The sequence below is a fragment of the Lissotriton vulgaris genome, chromosome 3_1, assembly GCF_964263255.1.
Source record: "Lissotriton vulgaris chromosome 3_1, aLisVul1.2, whole genome shotgun sequence".
In the NCBI taxonomy this organism is placed as follows: domain Eukaryota; kingdom Metazoa; phylum Chordata; class Amphibia; order Caudata; family Salamandridae; genus Lissotriton; species Lissotriton vulgaris.
In genome coordinates, this window is record NC_141689.1 from 881,441,052 (window position 1) to 881,462,489 (window position 21,438).

At 43.4% G+C, this 21,438-nt stretch overlaps 1 protein-coding gene across 1 annotated transcript in view; it reads right to left on the bottom strand.

Moving 5' to 3' along the window:
* Positions 1-21,438, bottom strand: part of CDC37L1 (cell division cycle 37 like 1, HSP90 cochaperone) — a 246,415-nt gene that overhangs the window by 54,220 nt on the left and 170,757 nt on the right. The window contains exon 6 of the mRNA XM_086961203.1: positions 10,063-10,227. Within this exon, the coding sequence (XP_086817329.1) occupies positions 10,063-10,227 (165 nt within the window). The remainder of the gene's footprint in view (positions 1-10,062; positions 10,228-21,438) is intronic.

The following is a 21,438-nucleotide window of genomic DNA, read 5'->3' on the forward strand; positions in this document are numbered from 1 at the left end:
TTTCTGTAGGAAAGTAGGATCTGCTTTCATGGTTACCCCCACTTTTTGCCTGGGGTGATGCTGTTTCTGACTAGTCTGACTGGGATAGTGCTAATCAGGACCACAGTCTCTGTGCTTTCACCCCTAAATTGGTATGGTAAGTTCTCTGGTACACCCCGGATAGGCTGGTAGTGTACCCTTATAAGTCCCTAGTATATGGTACCAGGGGCATAGGTACACCAAGGATCTCCCATGGACGGAAGCATGTACTATGCCAGCCAAAGGAGATCACTCAAATTGTGACTACAGGCCTGCCAGTGCAGCCTGTGTATGCTGGTGCTAGCATCACTTTCAACAGATATAAGCTTGCTTATATATGAGGTCACTACATTTAAAACCTATAAGTCCCCCCTAAAGCAAGCCTTTCAATCCTGAAGACAGGGTGCTCTTGGTTCTAAGCGTGAGGGTGTCCCTGCATGAGTGGGACACCCCTACAACCTATGGAGTCCATTCTTATGGTTGTAAGAGCATCAGCCATTATGACATAAAGAGTGGCCCTGCGTAGTTACACGATAATCATCTCTAAACTGGCTGTAACGAACCCCGTCATGTTTGGTATCAAACATGTTGGAATCATACACCCACACTGTAGACAGTGTGGGAGGTATGATTTTATGCACTGTACAGCTACTCCGGGAGACCCTCAGTACTCCCGGTACCAGTCTTCCAGTCTTCCAGAACCAGAAAGCAAGCTAGGGCTGCTGCTGCCGAAATTTAAAATTTGCAACTGCGACTTACCCATTGACTTGAATTGAGCACGCAGTTGTGTTCCTACTCTGCACACAACCTCCATGGGGTTCCTGGGCACTTACCTCAGGTGGTTCCTTGGGTCCCCAGCACTTCTACGTCTTCTGGGTAGAGTCTTGACTTGAGTCGTGGTTTGCATCCTACTATTTTAGTGTATGGTTTGGTCTCCCCCTGGAGACCATTGTGAATGAGTGCTATTTACCTGTTTTATTTGCAAAGTATTATGTGCATTGTGTTAAATATCCGGGTAGGAGATATTGTTATGTGTTAGTGAGAGTCTGAAATAAATAACTTTTCATAAATACACTGTGTGGTTCTTTTTCACTTAAGCTATACCAATAGGATTAAGATCTGGTAATACAAGGTGCTTCACACGCCTTCTGGACTAAGCCTGTGGGGTGCTCTACACAACTACCACTTAGAGAGCTTTCTAAGGTTATCCAAGACCACTAAAAACACCATAAGGGTTGTCAGGGTGCTACACTTACATAAGTGAGCACCATATACTAAGCCAGCCTCTCACACTTCCTCAGTGCTGACATTGTTCCCCAGAAATGGGACTGTTTTTATAATGTCAAGTTCTCTGATGTTGTTATATCTCTCTGCGTTTCCATCTCCTTTCCCATCCAGTCCGCCAGAAGTGCATCCACTGGCTACCCTAAGGGTCTGCATGTTCTGGGTTAGTAACCATGCAGTTTTGGGAGATTATGCTTCCGTCTTGCGCGTGGCCCATAATGGACATAAAGACTTAATAATAGTGAATTTCTACAACAACATCGCCGGCCATAGACAGGGGTTGTTCATCTCTGATATCGAGCAGGCCATTGATGCAATGTTATTAAGCTCCTCTAAACCAGCTGTAATCTTGTGGGCCGGAGATTTTAACATTAAAACGTGCACTTATGCACTTAAGGGGGCTTGTGGCCATAGGGAGGAATACTCAGGAAGGGAAACTACATGTGCTTTTAATCATTTTCCGCACAACATCCTAGGCAGTGCCTTGAATAACCTACTGGCCAAATATGATCTGGAACTTCTTGAATGTAATACGAATGTAAACAATGTCAGATGTCCAACATTCCATGGAAGGAATAGCCAATCCTTTATAGACCACATCATCGTATCCAGCTCTGCAACATATATAAATGTTTGGGTAATTGAACAAACGGTCAGTGACCACAACAGTGTATCTGTCGAATTACTGGGCTGGGGGTCAAAAAGGAACTCCTATGGCCAACCTATTCAGAACATCTCCGTAGGAAGGCCAAATGGGATGAGGGTGAAATGGACAAAAGTTGACCCTGCTAAAATTGTCACCAATGTAATTACTAACTGCTATGGAGAAGTGGAGTACTGTCTATCCCCAACACCATGCCCAGGAACTTTGCTGTCTAAATTTCTAATCATTACACAAACCGTCGAGAAATCACTGACACGCAAATCACGGGAGCCAAGAAAAGTTAAGACAGTGTGGTTTGATGATAATTGTGCCCAGTCACTAAAAAGGCTAAAAATTTCGCTAGATGCCAAACCGAGAGACCCCTGTAAGATAAGGGAAGAGCGTCACAATTACAAAATCGCACTAGCCACCCGGAAGAGAGAACTACAGGACGAGGCATGGGCTAAATTAGATCAGGCTGCGGAAACAAAAGACCATAAACTCTTCTGGGACACTGTAAACAGCCCGTTCTTAAAGAACGACAACATTCCCGAACTTACTTCGCATGTCAGCTGTCAAGACTGGATTATACACTTCACTGGGATTTTTAACTCTGATTGTTCCTTTGATTGTACTTTGGCCCCAGATCCTAATGTTCTAACCGTAATGCCAATCAATTTTAAATGGGAGAAATTATTGTTTTCAGTATCTTTAAATGAGGTGCGGGATGCTATAGAGAAAAGCAAGGGGGGGAAAGCCCCGGGCCCAGATGGGGTCCCTGTGGACTTTTTTAAATCCAAGATTGATTTATGGGCCCCTATTTTAACACGCTATTTCAATGCTGCTATTGAGGACGAACTACCTACCTCATGGGGTCAATCTATTTTGGTGCCACTTTTTAAAAAAGGTTCAAGGGCTGAAGCACGTAATTATCGCCCAATTTCCCTTCTGGACTCGTCACTAAAAATACTGAGTCGCGTGCTTCTGGGAAGATTAGAGTCCTGGGTTGAGGACAATAATGTCCTGTCACCAATCCAGTACGGGTTCCGTAGGGGCATAGGAACCATGGAGCAGTGTGTGAACCTTGAGCTTATCATCGGCAAGTACACAAAAGCAAAGGAAGGGAATTTGTTCATGTGCTTTGCCGATCTAAGCTCAGCGTTCGATCTAGTGGAACACACACTGCTCTGGCCATCATTACATGCTATGGGCGCACCCCCCGAAATCATTCATTTGCTGGCCAGAATGTATAGCAGCTTATCAAGTAAAGTTAGATTCGGACCAAACGGAGAATGCACCCCCTTTTTTAAAATAGGCAGAGGGATTAGGCAAGGGTGTGTTCTCGCACCCTTACTGTTCTCCCTTTTTATAAACCAGGTCGATCAGTCCCTACAAGAGTCTTTTGCTGATGCCCCTATGATAAATGGTAAACAAATACCCGTCCTCTTATACGCGGACGACGCGGTCCTGATTTCCAGGACCGCGAACGGGCTCCAAAAGCTAATCGACAAATTTAATGTTTTTATTAAAGGCAGAAAGCTTCAAATTAATAAGGGCAAGACTATGACTATGACCTGTGGGAAGAAACTAAAGAAAAGTAAGTCATTCTTCCTTGACGGGGATAAACTTGAGTCTGTGCAACACTTCTGTTACTTAGGCATTACTTTCTCAGGGGATGGGAGATGGGTAAACGAGCAATCCTGTATAGGCATGAAGATGATTAGAAATACAAATTGCATCTTCAGATTCGCTTCCAAATTAGGGGGGCGTAGAATAAGGGAGATGATTTCTATTTATAATTCCAGGTGCATGTCCTCTGCTCTATACGGAGCAGGGATATGGGGATATAACTCGCAGATCGCCCTCTCCATTCAGCAGGAAGAAAATAAGTACCTTAAACGCTTATTATGTCTTCCTGCTTCAGCCTCCAACGAAATCACTCATAGGGAGCTGGGCATACACCATGCCACAGACTTGATTGCACTACGCCCCCTCTCCCTCTGGCGATCCATTTGGGCTAAAGATGAAACCAAGTTTACCCAGGAAATAATTTTAGACTGCATTAAATTGGACCAGCACTTAAAAATCCCTTGGTTAAAACACATTTTTCACTGGTATAATTCCCTTTTTGGTCAAGATATTTTTAAAGACACTCAAACAGAATCAGTTTTAACGAAGCGTGACCTTAAATCCACCTACATGGATCATGCAAAAGGGATTAGAATGAAGGGGTATGCCACACAAAGTACTTTTAAATTGTACCTGGAATATAATTTAAGCACAGGATTCCCATCATACCTTACATTTGTCAGTATTAACTCCCATCGCTTCGTTCTGGCACGCCTGAGGCTGGGTATAGTCCACCATCTGGTGGCCTTCCCTACTGTAAAGAAGCCGGGGTCTTGCCCGTGCCCATGCGATGGGAAATCGAAACAGAGTATCTGCCACTTTTTACTACTTTGTAACTTTTATACTGGTTTTAGAAAGTTTTACCTAAAGCAACTATTTTTAGAATATAGTACGTGTGATATAAGAGCTGCAATGCAACTGTTGTTTGACCTGTCGTCCCCTAATGTGTGTTACCGTGTAGCCACCTATGTTCTTAAATGTATCGGGCACAGGAAATCAATCATTTTATGATCTCCGTTGGAAAAGACACCTATTGACCAACTGTGAGCTACTGCCAAACCTTTTGCATTTCTCTTATACATGAACTTTGGTTATTATTATGTTTTTAGACCCGGGTATCGATTGTTCCCTTGGTTCTGTACCTCTCTGGACTTATACTTTTTTAAACTTCTTGTACATAATTGCTGCTAAAATATGTAAGAGATTTTATAGACATTGCACTTTAGTTATCCTCGCATATTTTTGCACATACTATTGCACTTTATGCCAAGTTCAGGCCTCTCTTCGACTTGTACATAATTGCTGCTAAAATACGTTAGAGATATTATAGACATTGCACTTTAGTTATCCTTGCATATTTTTGCACATACTATTGCACTTTAAGCCCAGTTCAGGCCTCTCTTTGACTTGTACTACCTCACTCGGCATGTTTTGCACTAGATTTTAAAATTGCTGCTAAATACAACGTCCAATTTTTGCATATTTTGCACATACTATTGCACTTTATGCCCAGCATAGGCCTCTTGTCTAGTACCATCTTATTTGCATGCTCTGCATCAAACGTTTAAAACGGCTGTTACATATAAGTGATTATTCTACGGTATATTAATGTGATATGCTTTGCATTAATTTGCTAAATTGCTGTTAAATACTATGTCCAATTTTTGCATATTTGCACATATTACTGCACTTTACGTCCAGCATAGGCCTCTTGTTTAGTACTATCCCACTTGGCATGCCTTGCACTAAACGTTTAAATTGACGCTACATTTAGTGATTATTTTCTATTTTTCAGGTTTTAACTTGATTGGCTGAATTAATGTAATTGTTTTAGCAAGTTTCATCATTCTTTAATCTTTTATAAAAGTGACTTCAATTGTATTCATGAATGTTGCTATATGGTTGTACCTGTACAAACCGAATAAAGCATTTTGAAACTGAAACTGAAACTGGCTACCCTAAGGGTCTGCATGTGACTTTATCTTATTTACTTCTTGATGACCGCCGGTGGGGGTTTATTTGCATGATTTGTTAAGGAAAGACTCTGGTGATCCTTTGTAAATGTTCTCTCCCTCCCACCCCCGACTTCGCTATATTTTAATGCTATTGTACATCACCTAGGGAGAGTACTCTTACCTAGGAATGTCTACGTTTTCTTGGTTTTACTCTTGGAAGGGTTTGAGAATGATTTTCATTGCAAATTCTGTGCCAAACCATCGGGAATTTGTATTTATCTCGGGGTTGATGGGCTTTTCCTTTCTTAACTCGACAGCCTTTCCCTTTCAGCTACAGTATGACTGTGTTGCTCTGCTCCAGACCCAACAATAGAGGGGGGAGAGTAGGGGGAGTTTGACCCCTTACCTACTTGCCAGCAATATGTCCTACTTATACGTAACCTTATGACTAAGAAATTGAACCTTAACATATGGGGCCTTAATGCCCGGCAAAGTGGCAGACACTCCTTACAATTCTCAGGGAGGCCGGATTTGAGGTTTGTTTCTTACAAGAAATGCATTTACTCCACACCGACTGGAAAAGTCTTAAATTGGCAGAAAATGCAGGCACTCAGTCAGACTATCACGAGAGCAGACTAGATACGACTAGCGAATATGTTTCCCTTTGTCTGGGCGACCAGTTGAGTGACATGCCTGGGACTTCAGATCTTTTCCATGACTGAGCGCAGATCCCAAGAAAACTATTCTGCTCTCTGTCCGCTGCCAGAATGGAACTTTCGACTTGGAAAAAATGCACACTGTCCTAGCTAGGTAGACTAGCAGCCGTTGAAATGACCCTACTCTCTCGGATTTTATGTTATGCAGACTTTACAATTGCAAACCCTCTCGATTCTGGCTAAGCTGTAACATCTTATGGGAGACTTTATATGGGGTGGGAAGAAATGCCACATGGCCCGTACCCAGACATATCTCAAACAAACGGACAGTAGGTTGGGAGTTCCTCATCTAGAAAGATACTACCAGTAGCCCAACTACACTACATGATAGAATGGTACAGAACCACCTCTAAAAAGCACTGGTATTTTATTGACCGCGCCGTTACTGGGATCCATGTTTTGAAGGTACCATGGTTACCTAAAAAACACCGGCCTATCTCACTTGTCACCAGGACTACAGTGGGAATGTGGGACAGGGTTCAGGAAGCGAGACGTCTCTCCACGAGCACATTGCCCCCAACTCCATTTATAGGCCACCCAGACTTCCCACCAGCAATGGACGGCGACAGCTAGATTAGGTGGTAAGAGGCTAACTGTAAGAGAATTGGGGACCTATTTGATGCAGATGGGGTGATGGACTTCACCCAACTCCGCTCTAGTTACGGTCTGCCTCATGAGGCCTACTGGCAGTATATCGCTCTGAAGCACTGGGCCACGCAACCCCTCATCCGCCCACACACTGGTCGCCCATTGACAGACTTTGAAAAATGGTTTATTATACGCCACTCGGATAAACACCTACTCTCGGAAGTATACTCCTTTCTCCTCACACCACATCAAATCACCAGCGAAAATTTAGATGGGAATCTCAATGCGAGCGTGAATTTTCACTTAAGGAATGGCAAGATATTAACCATAAAGCTAGGGTTTCTTCATGCAGCACTGCAGGCAAGGAAATGTTCCTTAAAATAGCTCACTATTGGTACTATACCCGAGTCAAGGTGGCCTGTTGGAAGCCAGGGGGGGACCCGCAGTGCTGGCTTCGCTATGGACAGGAGGGCACCCTAACACACCTGCTATGGCAATGCCTGAAATTCCAGCATTTCTGGACCGCCGTCCTGTCCGATATTGACACCACTTATGATACAGTGCTGCCCAGGTTTCCTAGTTACATACTACTAGGAGTTCCAAATGCTTTGACCTACCATTTAAAATCTCTCGCCAAAGCCATCACTCTGCCTTTGAGGGCTGCTAAACGGATCCAGCTGTCCCGCTGGGGTACTGAAAAAGTACCGACTAGAATAGACTGGCTGCATAAATTGTGGGAAATTGTCGGTATGGAGAAACTGACGGCAAGTGTCACACACACTGCAACGCTTTGGTAAAACATGGGGCTCAACTATTACATTTTTAGCGAGTGAGTTTGTCGAACTGACTTGTGCAATGTATCTCTGGGTTCTTCGTCTCAACCAAGCAGTCCGTGCAAATGCATAATTTGTCTATTGAGGGTGTGCGTTGTGCCTACATGGGAGTAGCTCTATAATTCTGCGGTGTTCCTTGCTTAAACTATCGAGTACTTCCATCTATTTATAGTTTCTTATGATTTCCTTTCCTTCTCTCCATTATTCCTTTCCATTCTTATTATTTTCATGCTGGTTATTGTTTCCCACTAGCCTGTGGATGTAGGTGGTTGCTGTTGTTATTAGTCCCCAAATCAGTGATAAGATTTAAACTTAAAAAGTAGTCCACTTCATTGTTCGGGACCCAAAGACATTTTTTACTTTATTACTATTATTATTATTGCATGCCACCTTTGGATGGCTACATTTTAATTTATTAGTTTTATACTTTTAATGTTTATTTTATATGTTTACAAAAACGAAATAAAAACACGACAGCTAGGTCAGACCAGGCTTTTCAAATGCCTGTTTTAGTGACTGATTGCATTTGGGTCCAAGGTCTCTGTACAGTACAGTTATGTGCCTCCCACCCGTTCCTAGCAATTGAATAGCCACATACACTTCATGGGTATCTAGAACTTTAGAAAACAAACTCCATGGCTTTCTAGATCCTTCAACCAACCAGGCAAACAGAAAGAAACTGGCCCGTGGTGTACCAAATGTAATGAATCTATTATTTACGTACAACTGAGAGGGCTAGACTGGAACAGAAAAAGTGTCGGGCACCAAAATAAAAACAGTCCCCCCCATTAGTAAAATAGTAAGATAAACAAGCACTGGCAAAGCCAATAGGTCTTGCCAATGCAAGCGCTATTGGCCTTGCTTATATGTTTTAGCAATGTTGTACACCAGAAGGGCAGATGTTCAGCATGGCTAAAAGTTAGTACGGTAAAGAAGAATGGAGTGTCATAAAATGGAGTGTTATGGAGTGGCGTAGAGTGGTGTGGAGAGGAGTGAAGTGGAGAGTCATGGAGTAGGGTACAGTGTCGTGGAGAGAGTAGAGTGGGGTTGAGTTGATTGACATAGAGTAGAGTACAGTGTTGTAGAGTAGAGTGGCATAGAGTGTCATGGTGTGGTGTAGAGCATATAGGGTGTAAACTACGGACGACGGCAGAGGCGGCTTGCATTGGGGACCAGGATCTTTGGATCTTGCAAAATGTATCTACATGATTAAAGACATACCATTTTATGAGGATTATACAACTAGGAAAATTATTTAAAAATGTGGCGTCCCCTCCACACCACCAACGAAAAATAAGTCGACCTTAGAGACAGTTATAAGCCCTCCTCTGCCGGGCTCTGTCCCTTTGTATACAGTTCAGGTTCCTAAAAAAACAGCTGCCTTATCCATTAATAAAAAAGGAATATAAATCTGGCCTGGTGAACATCTACGTATCTCCAGATCGGGCTTAAGTGTTTGGAAACGAGTAGAAACACCCCTAAATGCCTGTACGTGTCCTAGAAAGATCTGCACCCCAGGTTGAGAGATCCTATACCATACTGTCTGTTTGGTCCTGATGAAGGTGGTCCCTTATGCGGCATTTCCACCGAAACGCGTCGACCTTTCTTCTCCTGTTGAAATCTAAATGACTTTGGTCATTTACTGGACTACAGTCTCAATGTTATAGGAAATCTCCTTTTTTGCTGTCTTTGTGATGGAATGGATGTTTAGGAGGATGTCTGTGGTGTGTGCGTGGCTCTTTACCTGGTGTGCTTATTTAATTGATTTCATGTTTTGTATAAATTTGAAGAAATAAGGACAATTTGATTGTGTTGTAAAATGTTTTTTTGTAGCTATTGTGTAAAATGTATATATTTTTTATAACTGATGAATTTTGAAAAATATGATATAAAAAAGGAGTAATAAAAAAAAGAGGAGAAAAAAATGACTTTTTAAACTGCTAAAATGAAATAAAATGAAAAAAACTTTTCATCTTGTGTAGACATTGTTGGTATATGCCCTATGTTTGAGAGGTTACTCCTATAGTTTAAGTAGTTATAGGTCAAGAGGGAGTTCTTTTCTTGAGCATATAGGGTGTTGCATAGAGTGTTGTAGAGTAGAGTAGCATAGAGCGGAGTAGATTGTCAGAGTGGAGTGGCTTAGAGTACTGTGTCATAGAATAGAGTGGAGTAAAGTGTCATGGAGTGGCACTCAGTTTTTGCCATTGCCGGTAGTCCTTATGTGCGTCCTCTTCACCTATAATTTCTGGAGCTGTATCAGTCTTCAACCGAGAGCTAAATCAGTTTTGCTGAACAGTTCTCCCCACTGGTTAGCTGCGAACTCTTAATAGCACACCGAATGTTACACAAACAGGCCCGCATGCAACTGAAACTTCTGATAAATGTAGACAACGTACCTTTGGCTGCAAATCAACTATGCTGGGTGGTTCAAGGCTGGAGCAGAACACAGGATGCGGAGGGGCCCCTTGGCCAGATCTGCTGGAATCAGAGAAGAGCTTCACTCGCTCCTTGAAGGCTTCCAGTTCACTTCTGAAGGCCTCAGAATAGCCAGCATCCCCGGCCTAAGAGAAGAGAGGACTGCTGAAAACACGTGCAGCTCTTTCCTTAAGTAAGCTTTTAGCTAAGCCTAACCTCCTGACTATGCAACATCATTCAAAAGAGAGATACATCTACAGAATACAAGCAGAAGACCACAACATTACACCCAAAGGATCATTAGGTTTGGGATGTCCACCACATAAGCAACGTTTTTATTTTAATAAGCACATATAAAAACAAATAGGGTGAAAGTCGAAATACAACATTCTGTCACTGGTATTATAAACCATAATTAGGAGTTTTAATGATTAACATTTTTGCATCTAGGTTTAGATATATATTTTTTAGTTCAATCGAATGAGTATACTGCCTTTTATGTCTGGTGCAGCATGATCTATGTCATTAACAACTCCCAGAGATTGGGCTTTGGATCTGCCACCTTCAGTCACTGGCATATCTGGATTGGTCGCTTTTAGTCAAAGTTTACTTGAACCGTCCTTCACATTGTGGATCAGCCCCCAGCATTTTGCAGATGTTTACATTCTGCAGTGGTGATTGGAAATGAAACGTCTAGCTCCAACACTGCAGCCACTGATCTATGCTCAGACACAACAGTGAGGGATAACTACACAGAGCTTCATATCGCATCTTTGGTGTTTCTAGGCACTGCACACAGGAGATTAGTTCAGTGAGCAACGAAAAATACCATTAGCCTGTACAAAAGAGCATTGTTTACCATAATGTGTAATACATGCTTAAATACTAATTTTAAAATATAAAACAGTTACAAAAGTAGTTTCGTCGTAAATAGAAATCAACAAATATTATCAGCTCCCATTAAGTGCAGAAAAACTAATGCCTACCAAAAGCAAACAAAAAGAGACCAGTTGAACGCATGCTTTGTTTATATATGGATAAACATGGAAACCTTCCAGGCTCTGTGTTCAAGGTTTGCACATTTTTGCTCAAGGGGAAAGAAATATAACTTTGCAGCTGGAATTTTCTGATATGTAGCAACGACTTTACTTGAAATGCACTTGCTCCTCTTGTGAACAATATCATTGTTGCCTATAACGATTAGTAGTACTCCGACTGGATCGTGGGAAGCAGGACAGCCAATCAGACTGCTCCCATTCCAGAATAACTCTCCTATTAACAGAGCCAGAAGGAATGCTCGATGTTTACTAACATTCGGTTATAGGGCAAGAGGGATGTACACCATGCATTCTGTGGCCTATCGTTCACATCTTTGGCCATGAATGAGGATTTGGCCGCGTGCACATGGGTGTTGTTTCATGAACACCAGTTATCCTCCCACAAGACAATTCTGAAATTGGCGACCAGGAGCTGAGGGTGAATTGCGTCATGCCCCTGACTTTGTATTTTCGACTATCGGAGCATACCTCCAGAATGCAGTTATCACAGTTTGATCGTTCATATAACACAGACTTATCTACCCGCTTTTAAACTGCAGGGATTTTTTTGGTACGGCCTAGTGTTTTGTCGCATTGACGACTGCCTGGTTACACGTGTTGGTGTTGCTGTTCTTTGTGCCATACACAGTAGTGCTCCCAGAGGACATTGTAAGGGAATTGGGTGGCAGCCTTTCAGTCCTTGCTGTTTGTTAAGCAGGCAGTCAGAGAATTTTATTTTTTATTTTTTGGGGATTTATTGAGCGCTCGAATGCCCGAAGGCGTCTTGGCGCTGAAGAGAGTGCCTTAATGCCTGGCTGTTTTTTGTGGGCGTGAGAAGAACATAATTCATCCTTGATGTTGCTGGAGCATTTTGCAGTCGTTTTGTTTTTTGATCAAAAAAAGACGTGTCTTTTTTTGCCTAGTATAGTTTAATGTTATATACACTCAATAAGGGTGGATGCAGGCTGGCGTTTCTAATACTTGTGGTCAAGTTTTAGATTGATGCTGAGATTTCTTGTTAAATCCTGTTTTGCTGGTGGTGATCATCTGATTGGAGACGGTTGTGCCTTTCTGCTAGGCTCCATTAGGTCATTTGATGAGAGCGGCCCCTGACCACTGTGATTAACCATTCACTTTTGCTCATGAGCGAAGCATTTTCCGACCCATGCATGTATTAATTGTATGGTGTATTTTACTTTATCCTGACTTGCTATCCTTTTCTCGCTGAAAGCTGGTATTTTGAGCGGGTTAAATATTTACAACTTTTTTTTAAGTTGAGGTACCTTGCAGCGGGGGCTCCTTTGTTACAGCATTGGGCCTGTGGCCCCCCTATATTTGGCCCCTCAGCTCATGAATTTAATGTTAATAAATATATACTTTAAATATTTTTTTCCAGCCGTAGGCAGTTTTTTTTTTATTGGGCATGAGCGAGGTGGCTTAGTGATGAGTGGGTGGGGCTTAAAAATACAATGCAGGCTCACCTACTGGTGTCCACACACACACACACTTCAAAGTGCGCAAGTCAGGTTGGCCGACAGACTTTCTGTGACTAGCCCGACATTGGCACTAGAGTCCAATTACTATCTGTGCATAGTGAGGGTGATGGGCATCTGCAGGCCCCTGCACACAGAATGAGCACTGGGTTCACCTGCCTGACCTGGTCTTTCTTGTTTCTTCTGTCATTAATGCCTGGATCTAACTCCAGGCACTGTCCAGGATGGTCAAAGAATACTTATTCATCAAATTCTGCAGGACGTCCCTCTTGAAAGACTTCATTACATTAAACAGGAGTTCTGTCTGACTAAACCAAAGCAATCGCCGATTTATACATGAGGAACAGTAATCACTGCTCTTTCCCTCAATATTGACCATTGATTGGTGTTCGCTTTATCAGAATATAGGCATTTGCATGTCAACACACGTATATAGTATGGTTGTGTTTAGCAGATTAAAAAATCATTAAAAAATCAAGGTGTTTCTGTGGCCAGAAATTGTCAGGTGCAGACCTCGCCTTGCCATGCAATCTATTTTCTCCTGTGCAGTGCACACTTTGAAATGAGTCGTCTTCAGGTGTTTATAAAGGGCCACTATAGAGAGCTCTGGAGCAAAGAATTTCTCACAGGGTCTGTCAGTGGTTCAAAAAGTGTTCAGAATACTTTGTCATTCAATCCTTGGCCTCTCTACTGAACAAACAGAGCAAAGGTCACTTACTCAGAATTGTGATTCTGTGCAACTGTATGTGAAGGAGGTACACAGTTGCCAAAATATTGATAAGGCAAAAGTAAATGAAAATACAGTGCTTACAGGTGTGCTGGTGCATTGTATGTTTGGGGGTTGAGAAGTGAAGGAGGTGTGAGGAAGTGCATTCAGAAGTCAGTGAAAGGAGCTACTGAAGGTAAGCTATACAGATGGACGAGATGTGGAGAGAAAAGGGTGCACGTGTCTAACGTAGAATGAGCGTAACAGGCATGACTGAGACACTCTGAAGACCACTACCCCTTCCACGTGCCTAAGTAATGTTTAATTCCAGTCTCAGAATTGAAACTTTTTTTTGTTTTATTAACCTTCTTGCTTTCTCAAATTTGCTTGAAAATGCACTATTTCACCACTCTTTTTTCAAAATGTTCCCAAGGGGAGAACCCTCCCGAACCCCCCTATCACGGTCGGGCCAGCTCGCCACAGGGCACTCATCCTAAACTTTTACACCTTCACCACTTTTAAATGTCACCAGCCGCCATTAGTACCTCATTGGATCGGATTCCTGTTGTAACTTGTATCCTGTTAGCGGTGAAATCACTGATATGAAATTTTAAAACAATAAAAATGTTATACTGTGTAGGGTTTTGTTAGGCTGAACTGCAAGCTTTTCAATCACACTATCTTCCTGACTATTTATGTCTCATGGTACATTTACTAAAGACTGGGGCAGAATAATCGGGTCCTGGGAAATCTAACTGCACACGTAGTTAAGGCTCGCCCATAAGTTTGTTTTATCCAATTTTCCATTGTCACCACACGTTTATTCAGTCAACACACTCATCTTTTTAGTTGAGGTGAACCTTTGTATACCATAATTAAGTAGAGGTCCATAGAAGAAAAATAGTTCTCAAATATCTTGCAACAGGGTCATGTGGCCGCAACTTGCACATCCATAGAGCATTGTTAATAAGAGCGTGATTGTACAACACTCTAGCCCATCCCCTGCAAAGTACCCTTTCAGGCACACTTATTTTAATTATTACTAGAACCTGGGGACCCCATCTGAATCATTATTGGAATCTGGGGACCCTGGCCTAAGCGACTTTGAATATTTGAAAAACATCACAATACACAAAAATATGGAAACAAGCATTCATCAATCAAATACACAAATGATGACATTTTATTCAGAAACAAATATGAAAAATTGAAAGTTTTAATGGAAACGTTGGAGCGCTTCTAAAGTCAGTTGAGGCCACCTATTGCCCACACTACATTCTGTGCGACTGCTTCCTTGAATTAATCTGAGGATGCTAACTCACTTTTTAGTTTCAATTTAAAATTCATTCATATTTATAGTACGTTTTAATATTTTTAATGTTGCTTTTTCATTCATACACACCTTACTAATCTGTTAAAATTGTTTAATTTTCTGAGCAGTTGGGGACACCAGAGTGGGTGTTGCAGGCAGACCCGGTGTCCCAAGACCCCAAGTTAAAAAACACTGACCTAGTAATGTATCTTTATGGCCCTTTAAATTATGAAACGTCTTGCAGCTGCTAAGCATTTTAGGAGTTTTGTGATTGATGTGTGATGATGGTTTGGGAAGGGCCAGATGAATTGATGTATAATTCATTGTTACTTCCAGTTATCATACGAAAGAGTAATTTCTGCTTGTTAACTGTATAGCATCAAATCAATTCTTTGTGATATGGTCGTTAAACGGTGCTTGATTTGGCGACGTGCAGCATCACCTGTAAACATATGGAGACCATTTTGCTCTTCACGGAGGGGGAATCCTCCAATCAGTTCCCTCTTCCTGTGTTCCATCCTGCTCCCTGGTATTTGCATCTGTGTTCTGAACTGCCCTTAGCCTACGTTCTGTAAACAGTAAAGTGCTTAGATTGTACTATTTGAACAATTCAAAACTGCACTTTTAAAATGTATTTTGTTAAAGTATTTTAATCCCTGTAGAAAGCGAGTCGGTGCATCTTGCTTCGGGCAGAGCAACGGACTTCACAGAAGTGTATAGTTCAGTTTTCCTGAACCCTACAGTTTCTGGTTGCCAAGATCTATTGACTTTGCATCCAGGATAACGTGCTGCATGACTAAGCACTTATAAAGTCCAAAAGGTGAGACCTATTAGCTATGCTAATGGTTGTTTTTTTTTACTGTTTGAGTTTTAGGTGACTGCATGCATTGCAAAGCAGGTGTAAGGGCAGATTACACATACCGGTTTAGTTTTTGGGACCTTCTTCAATGGAGTAAACTGCACCCTGTCGAGCCATATCTTGATAACATTGTTTTGTATAGCTTACCTGAAAACATTTCCTCAGAACCTGAAAGTGAATGAGAGATTCATCCGAGCTTGGTCTGCACAGATCCACGGTATTGAGACAACAGGAGCTTCTTTGGCGTCTTGTGTGTGCGCGCCTCAAAATGGAGGGCTGGGGCTATAATGCAAATTATTTTTAATCATTGATTATTTAGTCGGTCTACGGGGTTCTGGTGGCCAGGTGCAGTAAAACACCCACTTCATGAACATCTGTATGAGCCTTTGGTCGCTGTTTGAATCTCGGCAGAACCACTCAGCCTTTCATCCTCCTGGGGCCCATAAAATGAGTAACAAGCGGGATAGCAAACAAGCTTTTGCAAAGCAATAGGTCTAGCATTTACGTGAGTTTGAGCTATTGACATTGCAAATTACAATGCCTTTTATTTTTGTTTTCGTTTTTAAAACATAAATAAAAGCATTGTTATTTGCAATGGCAATAGCTCAGACTCGCATAAACTCGAGACCTATTGCATTGCAAATGCTTGTTTTTCGTTGGCTCTGGGGAAAGAAGGGGTTTGCAGATCAGAAGGGAACTCCGACTGACCGCGTTTGTTTCCACAGCTGCAAATTAATATAACAGATTTCTTAACTTAAGTTATGAATATATGTGGCGCCTCCGGGAGCGTCCTATTTAATTTTAGGGCGCGTGATTAGCACGGACGGGTGTCGGGGAAAGAGATTTCTCCTCTAGAAGTTCCCTGGCCAGTACATCAACATCAGCTCGCCAGAAGAGAAACGTATTCCGTGACATTGCACGGCTCTCACTTTGAATACGAGGGCAGTGGCGCATCACAGGGCGTACAGACCTCCCCACTCATTTCCACCAGGCTTCTGGGCGCCTCCCACATTCCGAGAGGTGCCTCCCATTCATAAAACTCCGGTGGAAGTGGATCTGGGAGTAAAAGGTGCGCACCCCAACCTATGTTTAGGGATACAGAGGGCTGTGGGCGTGGAGAGTGCAGGCTTAGGGGAGCTCTTGCAGATGAAGAACCTGATCCGGAGGAGGCGGGTGGCAGGGCCTGACGCGCGCCAAGAGACCCCCTCCCAGATCCAGAGGAAAGCCAAGAGGAGCAAGGGAAGGAGGCAGAGCGTGAGGTGAGAGCCACACATGCCACCAGCGCCTCGCTTGCCGCCCGGACATGTTGAGAAACTTGGATCGCTGGTTCGCCTCTTCGCTCCTCTCCAGCCGGAGACCTCGCTTTCATCTAGGCGCTGCCTGCTCACGGCGGTCTCCCTAACATGTGTAGCGCCGCTTTGCAGGGCTGGAGGAGTTCAGCTTGGGGTGCTCTGGAAGAAGCCCGAGGGGTGGCTTGTTGGCTACAGGCGGCGGTTGTCCCGTCCGGAGGGAGGCTCTGAGCAGGGCAGCACTGCATCCAGCTGGGCTGGTGAATATGTGCAACTTTACCGATCTTCGTGGGGTAGTTTGTTGCAGAAAATTGACCGCAGGTTAGTTCCATTGTACTGTGTCGCAGAGCGAGAGGGAGGGAGTAAAGTGATGGGTGGTGCGCGTTGTGCCTGCCTACAGCCCTGCCTCCTTTTGGGACGGCCCATCCAGACTGGATCACGGCTTGTTTATATAACACGCCTCGTGAAGATAAGAAAGTGCTTCACGACAGCCGTGAAGCAAGCGATCAAGTCCGGAGGGGCTGTCCCAAAAGGCGAAAGGGCGGCAACAAAAAAAACGAATTTCCAATGGCAGGCCACCATTTAGCATAAACAGTGACGCCAGCCAATGGAAATGAGGGGCAGGGCTTCAAGCCCCCTTCTTAAATCCCTCTCTCACAATATCTCTCGCCAGCGAGCAGGGCATGAGCTGCAACGCTAGGCGAGACCTAAAACCCCCCAGTATCTATCAACAGCGATAAGAGGTCGCCTCTGGGTCAACTGTGCTCCACCAATACGCCTGTGTGATATTATTATAATGCACCTTTAGTAGTGTCTGCACAGCAGATCTTTAAGCTTCACAAAACGCAAGTGAACGTTTGATTAAACCACGCATAATTTGAAGTATTCCTTAACAAGATGACGTACAAAGATTTCTGAAGAGTTACATCCAAATGCGCCGGCAGTGCTGAATTGCGTTGATTTCAAACAACAGAATTCTTTATGTGCCACTGGAAGTCAAATCCCGGGGCCCTAATATTAATAAGGGCCCAAGAGGGTGCTGCCTGACTTAATGTTATGCAAACAGCAGCTCATGCATTTCACTTGGTTTTAATCATGCCAAGGTTAAAGACTTTGTAATCAGCCCTTAAAAAACCTCACCGTAATTGTTAGCACCCCATCAACCCCTGCCCTCCTCCCATCTTCCTCATACTTCCTGCATGCACAAGGTAACGACCCCTCCCCCACAACAAAGACCATATTTTCTATCCGCCGGGAGCGCTGTCTAGACCAAATTTTGCGGCAGGGTTGACTAAACTATGTGGCACGAAAAGGCAAACTATACGGTGTAATAATGCAAATTTTCGGATGGTTTTACTTCATTATTTGGTCCTTTATATACGTGTTAACACTGTCTGGACATACATTACTTATTAGTACCAGTTTAACATGCATAGTAATAAGCAACAGAAATATCACCAGTCAAACATTGGAAATTGCCTTTCAATGCGTGAGCATGCATGTTGCTGCGATGTTAGTAACTTTTGAACCGTTTGAGCTAGGAACAATTTTTTGGGGTTCAAATCTGCAGATTGTGCAGCAGATGATGGAATATGTGGCAAATGCAGCAGATCCATAAGTATGTGAAAAACACTGCAGCCGCACAATGGCATAATTCCAGTGGGCCTGGTATGGTTATAATAACACATTACTGCAGACTCTCTTTCCCCCTCTCATTCCCATTAGGGAGCATCCTTGGCTAGAAGGGGAAGAGTAGAACATGACCAGTACCAAAAAACAGATAAAGGAAGGTGGGGAGCAGAAGCAACAGATGAGTTAAAGGCAATAAAGAGTAGGAGGAGGGCGTAAAACGCACAAGCAACATGGGAAGGGCAGGGATAGATGGACTCGAAAGCAATACGAGGGAGGTAGGGAGGAACGGGGAGGCAACACAGGGGTATGGGTATACAACACGGAAGGCACACGTGAGAGGGGGCAAAGAGGGAGCATACAGGTGAGAGAAACAGGAAGGGAGACGGGCGACAAAGAGCAATGCAGGGACACAAAAGTCCACAGGGAAACAGCTCAACATCACATGCACTCTGATGGAGTGCTCAACATAAAAGAAAAAAGTAATGCTTGAAAAGTAATCACTGGAAGCACAGGTGCCAGCCAATCAAAGAGATTCTAAAGAAGGAATGCTCCATGGGAGGGACAACACAAGAAGCAGGCAAATGAGAGTGACAAGGAAAACCTGCCAATAGTAATCAATCGGCCCACTCTAAGCCCATCTATGTTGTTGGAAAGCCTCAATACGCCTCACAACACATAGCGCATGCGCGGTCTAGTAGAGTCGACCTAAAATGGTGCATCCATCAAACAGAGACAACTAACTGCAGTAGGAAAGCCATTGGTAGAGTTGCAGGGATCACTTGTCACAAGGTGCATTTAGGCTTTATGTTTTCTCTCTCACTATCATTAGGAGTAAGAAAGGCCTGTGGAAAATCAGGCTTAAACCGTGGCGTGGACCATGGGTACTCGCCAACATTTTCCTGGGGGCCAAAAAGTTAATCTGTGGTATGACCGAGTGCTGCATGATGCCAACATGGTGATGGTCGCGGCGTGGGAGGTGTAAGGTGGGCTTAGGGGAAGCAACGCTTGTATATTTAGTGGCAGAATTGCACCTCGGATCAAGCTGAGCTTCCACACTTGACCAAACTGTGATCCTGGGCAATTGTTTTACTTCACTTTGCCTTTTGGCATTGTTGTCAGTGGGGAGTGGAGGCATGAATGTTTCTAATTTCAAGTTTGAAAACTCACCTTAAAATAAAATCACATTGCACTTTTATAATCTGATGTACTAAGGTTAAAAGCCTCTGCAGGTTAATAAAATATACTTTTTTGAATTTTCAAGGGACTTTATCATAGTGTCATACGTTTGTTGCAAGATGTCTTTAAAAAGTAAAGTGTTCTTAAAGTTAAGTGGTGCAAGATAGCTTCTGGGCTTCTTTAGTTTTACTTCAGTTTGACTGTAAATAAATGCTTGCCATTTATTTTATATCTTTGAGTATTAGTGCTTTGTAAAGTAACAGCAGTGCTGCTGTTCAACCAGAGGCCGCATTATAAAGGTCAGGAGGACCGCATGCGGCCCTCGTGCCGTACTTTAAGTATCACTGGCCGGGACAGTGTAGCTCTGCTCCAGGATTGTCTAGAAGGGCTCTTTAGTGCAGCAACTTGGCGAGGAACTGTTCTGCATTAGTTTGTTTGCTGGAAGCATGCTGAGAGACTGCCTTACTCCCTAAGGGCTTCAGCCTGCCACTGCATCCTGTGTCTTGGGATGACCTCTGTAGCACATTAGCAGTACACAAAGAATGTAAATGGAGGGATGTGTTGCGTCTGGGGCAGAGCCATTAATAGTGCAGTAGGTGCAGCGGCACCAGAGCCTATGAGTGTGCAGAGCTTGCTGCAACCAATAATGGCTGCTTTGTATTTCCAAATCATAGGACAGAGGATTCAGTTTAAGTTATCTGTATGAAGGCACATGGGACCTTTCTGTGCCATTGGCTGTGGTCCAATGTTTTTCAACAAGAGAAGACACGGTTTAGGCTCATGTACTTATGAAAAAAAATATCCATCACTCATGAGGGGTTCAAATTATAAAGTGCCCAGCAATCCCTCCGAAGTGAAGACAGCAGCAGCGCGGCATTGTCTGACGATAACTACTAAAATTCAGTCCCGAAACTGCGCATAATTTAAGTATGGTGTTTCCAACTTTAGGTAGAATGATCCCTGAAAGACTCCGTAACCTAGGTTTTTAAAATGGACAATATTAAAGACTAGAGAATTATGTTGTCAAAACGTATTGCACAAGTGTATGGCTACCTCTGATGACATGCTAATTCTAATTATCGTGCCAATGTTTATGTTTGCACCAGACACTAGATTATCCTTCCTCTCATTACTGCCAATCAAAAACCTTCCCATATCTGCGTAAAGGGGCCTGGACACTTATTTCATTTAGTGCCGAGTTGTGCTGCAGTCTGTCAGACTGAACAAAGGTCAACCTGGCAGACACTGTTCATCTCAGGTCAGGCAGCCAGGAGCCAGACATTCGCAGGCTCCTGAGTTGAACTTTGCTGGGCTAAGGAGGTCACAGCTTCTGTGGGCGTGACGTCCTCAGCTCAGCAAAGATCCCTGAAGCCCTCCCCTCAGTGACGAGGGGTAGCGTCACGGATTGCCTCGCACTTAGGCGGTTCCGTTTTAAGCCAGGGTCCAGTGTCAATGAGTGACACTTCATCACAGAGTGGGGTCAGCAGTCTCACTGACCCCATCCCACTCTGTGATGACGTTGGGACTGTGTAACTGCTGCCTTCCCTCATTGGTAGACCTTAGGAAAGCCAATGAGGCAAGGCATCAGTTCCAAGCCTCCTGGGACCTCCAAGGCAGAGCTGCAGGTAAGTGTGTGTGTTTTTTGTGTGTTTTTTTTATTTTGTATTTATTCGTGTAATTAATGTTTGGTGCGTGCATGACCTTAGGTCAGCCAGTGAGGGAAGGCAGCAGTCCCAAGCCTCCTGGAACCTCTGAGGCAGAGCTGGCTGAATAAAGTATATTGCTGCAGGATTGAAATAATTCATTGAATGCGGTCCCAAGCAACGGACACAGGAGGTATGGGAAAAATGCTG